Raw genomic sequence first — 6,000 nt, forward strand, 5'->3', positions numbered from 1 at the left:
TTTCGGACGAATAATGGAAGAATCGTCTGCCGAAGACAAAACTTAATTCGTTTACATCCATCTTTCTTGTTTTCTGCACTGGAAAGGGTTTATTCGATTAACAAAATAATAATGAAGATAAACAAATTTGTGAAGGGTCCGATTAAAAGAAAAATCATTTTGTGAAGGGTCCGTTTTTATGAAAAGATATTTTGTGAAGGGTTCGTTAACGGACCCAAATTTCTTCTAAACAGACCCCTGACCAGTGATCGTAATAAGGAGCTCACAACTTTTGTGTTGAATTTTTTTTTCTTTATTTGTTTGTTTGTTTTTAAATTCCCCATTCAATTTGGCACCTTGGCGATGGTAGTTAGCGTGGCAAATCAGGATATGGGAATATCCCCTCATGCTTAGCTGTTAAAATCTCACATAAGTCATCAAAAGCATATTATTCGCCAAAAGGTATTACTATTCCATACTGCGAAAACTTTGAAAACTCGACCTTAAAGGCTGTTTAATAAATTTGAAATTAAACATACCCACGCTACCAACGGTAGAGCCATATTTCATCAATTCTTTTCCAATAGGTTTCCAATCCTTAGAGAAAGTCAAGCCAAAACCGACGAATGCTGCCAAGCTTCCCAATAGGGTAGCTCCATTTCCTACAGCCCGGGCAGTACTGCTATGTTGATGAATTCTATCAAATTTATCCTGAAACTCTGCTAGTGCCGAGAGTGTATCAAGCCTACAATTGCGCCACTTTTTAAAGTTAGCGCGACAGCGGTCTCCATCTACCCTGATTTCATTCCACGTACTCTGAACTTTGTTTAATTTTTTGATCAAGCTCTTTTGCAGATCCTAAAAAAAATATCAACAATAAATAAACATAAGCCTTAATAAACAATAAATAGGCAATAAGCATTAATATAAAGAAGTAGGGGAATAAAAATTTTTTTTAAAAAAGTTTGTTTGAAATGAATTTACAAGATTCTAAACCAATGGTTTCTAACTTACAAGTGGTCGGGGGCCGCAATTAAAAAAACCACTTAAATGGCGGTCACAACTTTATCAAAAACGGAGTACATAGGACTCTTTTATGCTTGAAGGAACATTAAATATTACTGTCAGTTTTTAATATTAAAAAGAAAAATAACAAGCATTACAAGTAATACTTGTTACGTATCATTTTGAATCTTCTCTTAATCAGAAACTTAGTGACAAGATATTTATTCTTTTAAATTTAATTCTGTGATAAATTAACATTTTTTTCGACTTATAAGGAATTATAGCAACAACAAAAAATTTCTCGAGCATCTGAAATTAATTTTTTTTTCTTTTCCGCTCATGCGATATTCAATTCAAGGAATTTAAATAAAACATGAAATTCATTCCCTCTTTTATGCGTTTTAAAATTTACAAATGTAAATAATTTCGTCCAAAATGAGTGGTTTCCAAAAGTTAAATGGAAGAGTTTCTTCGAGAAAATTACTGATACGCACATGCTGAATTATATTCACAAAATACAAAAAAAAAAAAAAAAAAAAAAAAAAAAAAANAAAAAAAAAACGAAATAAAAAAGAGCAACATACACGATTATTTTTGTATTTAAATATTTTCCTGGATGCAAACCCTGAGAAAAAAATTTTTTGCACCGTTGGCATGCTAAATTTTACAGAAACGAAGAAATTAGATTTTTTTAAACGTAAGAAAAGTATTTTAAATCCATATCGATTTTTTACGAAAATTTTTCGCAAAAAAAAACAACTAATATATTTTCGTTCGCGGGCCACAAAAAAAAAGGCTTCGAGGGCCGCCAGTTGGTAACGACTGTTCTAAACCAATGATTCCACACTTGAAAAGACAAATATTTTTCAACGGCTCCCAGAAAAAGAGAAATAAAAAATTTAATTTTCAATATAGTACACTTTTTATCACACTATTAATTTGTTAAAAACTAATTTTTACCAATGCATGCATACCGAAGCTTTTTTATCAATTTTCACGAAGTTAACCCGAAATTGAAATATTGTATTTGCATAACAATCGCTACATCACTTTACAGTTTACATTAAATTAAATATTTTTTAAAATAACTTACATATTTTGTATCGCTCTAAAAAAAGTTACACGACTTAAGAATCAGGTCAATTTCCTATCTGTGAAAATAATTCTACTATGTTATCTAATCAGATTTTAAAAAAAAAAAAATCGCTTACTTTGGTATTAACTGGGTATTTTTGTGTGAGGTTATTTAAAACAAAAGTTGAATAATAATTTACGCTCTAAATTTAAAGTATTTAAGCTATTATAATTAAGAAGAATAACAGAAGATTTAGAATAAGCTTATACATTACCTTATATTTCAACTTAACATGCAAATAACAATTTAATATTAAAATATCATGCAATTTTATTTTATTTTATCCGTCATTGAACAGCAGACCTAATTCTGGGTTTACGACTACTAATGTTCAACTCCGTAGCCTTGTAATTTTGAACTAATCCAGAAGACTCCTGGATCAATACTCCCAGAGGTATTGATTTGTAATGGGAACAGATCATTAAAATTTCTGAGTGCTCCGTTCTTGTCTTGGTGATTAGCATTGAAAACTTGCCCGGAATCGCATTAACATAAGGCAAAGTCTATAAATTTAAAACGGAACAGTAACAATTTGACCTTGGCCCCACTTGGGTTCAAAATTGGTTCAAACCCAAGCATCCAAGAATTATCTATAAAAGCATGCACCGATATTGGAATGCCTAGATTTTTTTAATATTGGTCCTAGAATGACCTATTAGGGCCTACATTGGCCAATATAGAACCTTCATTGGATATAAAATATCGGGTGAATCTGACAATTCTATATAGTATCGATATTGGTTGTAAAGTGGCTGTAAAATATCAGGTGAATCTGAAAATTCTATATAGCACCGATATTGGTTGTGAAGTGGCTGTAAAATATCGGGTGAATCTAACAATTCTATATAGGACCGATACTGGTTGTAAAGTGGCTGTAAAATATCGGGTCAATCTGACAATTCTATATAGGACCGAAATTGGTTGTAAAGTGGCTGTAAAATATCTGGTAAATCGGAAAATTCTATACAGTGCCAAAAACGGAAGCATAAAGGCCTTTTGAATCTTTACTGAATATTGGCCCAATGACGGTCCAAGTTATTTTTCTGCTAAGCAGGTAAGCACTCATGCCTAGTCAAAAGTCTAAAACTGCTGCAGATCTTGGTAGATCAGGGACCAGCTCATCTGCATGAAGGAGTACACTCCCTTTCTACGTCTCAACAACTCGTGTGTCAGTCATATTTTAGAGTTATTTTTTTTTATAAATAACGAAACTGTACATACACTGATTTTTATTTTTATTTTTTTATTATTTTTTTATTTATTTATTTTTTGAAAGTATACAGTTATGATAATTTTACCTATTGATACATTTGATCATGGCACGTTTAAAAACTTTGTTCTTAGAATATAGGGTTATGTGAAGATGGACTTAATTTTTTTTTTAATTCTCCAAAACTTCTTTAAAAGACATAACATATAAAAGTAAAAATATGAAAATATAATTTTTGAAATTTTTATTTAATAAAGCTTTTTTTATTGAAGTAGGCAAAGATGTAGGGTTGCCGAATTTAAGTTTTTAAAAAAAAGCCTATCAGTTTTTTTTAATCACTAAAAAAAGACCGTTTATTATAACCATGATGAAAAGGATGTAGATTGACAAATGGACTGAGTAAATATAAACACAAAAAATATAAAACGCCTGTTTTAATAAAAACAGTTAGAAAAATAAAGAATAATTTACATATTTGTAGTTGATAGACATAATAGAGCTTTAAATAAGATAATATTCTTATTGACATAAGGCTGAAATAAAAACTAGAGTTCCGGATCGGGTTTTAAAATTTTGCTTACATGATATACTTAATCTATAAATCTAACGCTTATTTCCGTTACACAGAGGAGGAAAAAAAATATTCCATGATTAAGAGAACTTCTACAGGAGTGGTTGGAATTTGAATTTATTGAGCAACGATAACTAAGATAAGAATAAGCTTTCTAGTAAAAATTTAGTTTGAAGTTGCCGATGTTCAATTTATTCATGCATGCTTCTTTTCAATATTAAACATACATTAACTGAAATTGAAAATGAAATAAAATTTTCCCGAGTTTTTTGTTCAGTTACGTAAAAATAAAATATTATTTAAAAAAAAATACAAAAACTACCTTCGAAAAATTTATTTATTAATTAGGTTGAAACAAATGCTGATCTTTTAACGTGTGTTTTTACTAACTAGGTCATTAATCTTTAATAATGTCAAAATTAGTAATAGCATTAAAATAATGTGCTATTTGTAAAAAAAATATATTCATATTCGGTTTTCAAATGATGTCTTTTATGTATTCCTTTATTTCTTTTTCGTGGAATCAAAAATGCGATTATTTCTTTAACTAAATTGGCAACACTAAAATCATCCAGAATAATTCAATTTTTAGATTATCTTAAGTGATAGTTTAAGTTGTGTTGAATACGTTAAGTATCTATTTAGAATATTTTTGCGTGTTTATAGAAATAAAAACTTAGCTACGCGAAGTAATTGATTGGATAAATTTTTTATTCCTTCTAAAGTGTCTGTAGAAATTTTAAACATAAATGGTGATATGGTGCACAGCATATAGTTTGTCTACGGTAAGAACTCCCCCCGTCACAAAGTCTACGGCCGTCTGCTGCTATGGAAACAAGAATAGCGCATTTCAGGGAGGGTAGAACAAGAATAGCGCATTTCAGGCAGCCCGGTGGCTGAGCGGTAGCACTTCGCGCTGCTGTGCCACAAGTCCCTGGTTCGATCCTCGGGCCGTGCAAGGTTGACTCAGCCTTTCATCCCTTCAGTGGGTCGATAAATGAGTACCAAGCATGTTTGGGAACTAAACACTGGGGGTTCCGCGTTCGGCTGACCACCTGACCGGAACATCTGCTCCTGCACTCCAGAGCCCAAGGTCAAGAAAACTGAGATGGACACAGTAGGCCTTGGCCCTCTATGGGCTGTCGCGCCGCTGAGTTTGGTTTAGTTAGCTTCCCTTCACACTAGGGCCAGCACAATAAGAAAAAAATTCCCTTTCTCTCGCCGACCCGGTCCAAAACCTGTCCAAAACAGTGACCCCACACCCCTACTTGAAATAGTTACCATAGTTACCATAGTCACCACCATGGGTCCAGGCGAATGGCTAGGGGAGTTCTTACTTTAGACAAACTATACCAATTAATGATAACGGAGCTTGCCTTTTTCGAACTATCTGTTATACGATACTTAAGGGTGTCTTGGAGAGAGATTCTACTTTCGTCGTCCTCCATGTTAGTCTATGGAGAATTATATGATTCTTAGCCTACTCATTATATAGTCACTAATTAACATTTTGGAATTTCTTTTGCTTCATAGTATGCTTTGAAATGTCTACTATTAAACTATCTTACAAAATTTTCAGTTGGAAGATTTTAAATATTTTTAAAACTTTTTTGAAACTAACATGTTCTTCGAAAGACTGAAATTTAGGAGATAAACTTTAATTACAAGTTTATTTTTAACATTTTTGGAAAAATTTTAAGACAGATTTAAAGCTTAAGACACTCTCTATAACTTAAGATTAATATTTTAATTCTAGGTTTTATACATATTACGTAAATCGTAAATTAGTTTCAATAATTTCAATCATCAGACTCAAAATTTCCTTCCCCTTCTAAAACCCTTTTCAACATAATTACCCACAGCGAAAATTACCCTTTGCACCGCAGGAGGCTGAAACCAGCTTTCACTGTGATTTATGACTCTCCCTACCACCTTTTCTTATGTGCATCCTCATGCATTTCTGTTTGTATTTCATGCTTAGATTTTGTGGAGGAGCGTTTGTTATAGATTATCGTAGATTGCTAATATGGGACATTACTTTTAAAATTAAAAAAAAAGGCTGCATTGACGTCGTCAGATAAAATTTATGTATATATATAT

At 31.8% G+C, this 6,000-nt stretch overlaps 1 protein-coding gene across 2 annotated transcripts in view; it reads right to left on the reverse strand.

The window, feature by feature from the left end:
• LOC107444351 (uncharacterized) overlaps nucleotides 1-6,000 on the reverse strand; it is a 30,845-nt gene that overhangs the window by 3,959 nt on the left and 20,886 nt on the right. For both annotated transcript variants that reach the window (XM_016058465.4, XM_016058464.4), the window contains exon 2: nucleotides 519-837. In XM_016058465.4, the coding sequence (XP_015913951.1) occupies nucleotides 519-837 (319 nt within the window). The remainder of the gene's footprint in view (nucleotides 1-518; nucleotides 838-6,000) is intronic.

Source organism: Parasteatoda tepidariorum, chromosome 3 (assembly GCF_043381705.1).
Source record: "Parasteatoda tepidariorum isolate YZ-2023 chromosome 3, CAS_Ptep_4.0, whole genome shotgun sequence".
Classification (NCBI taxonomy): domain Eukaryota; kingdom Metazoa; phylum Arthropoda; class Arachnida; order Araneae; family Theridiidae; genus Parasteatoda; species Parasteatoda tepidariorum.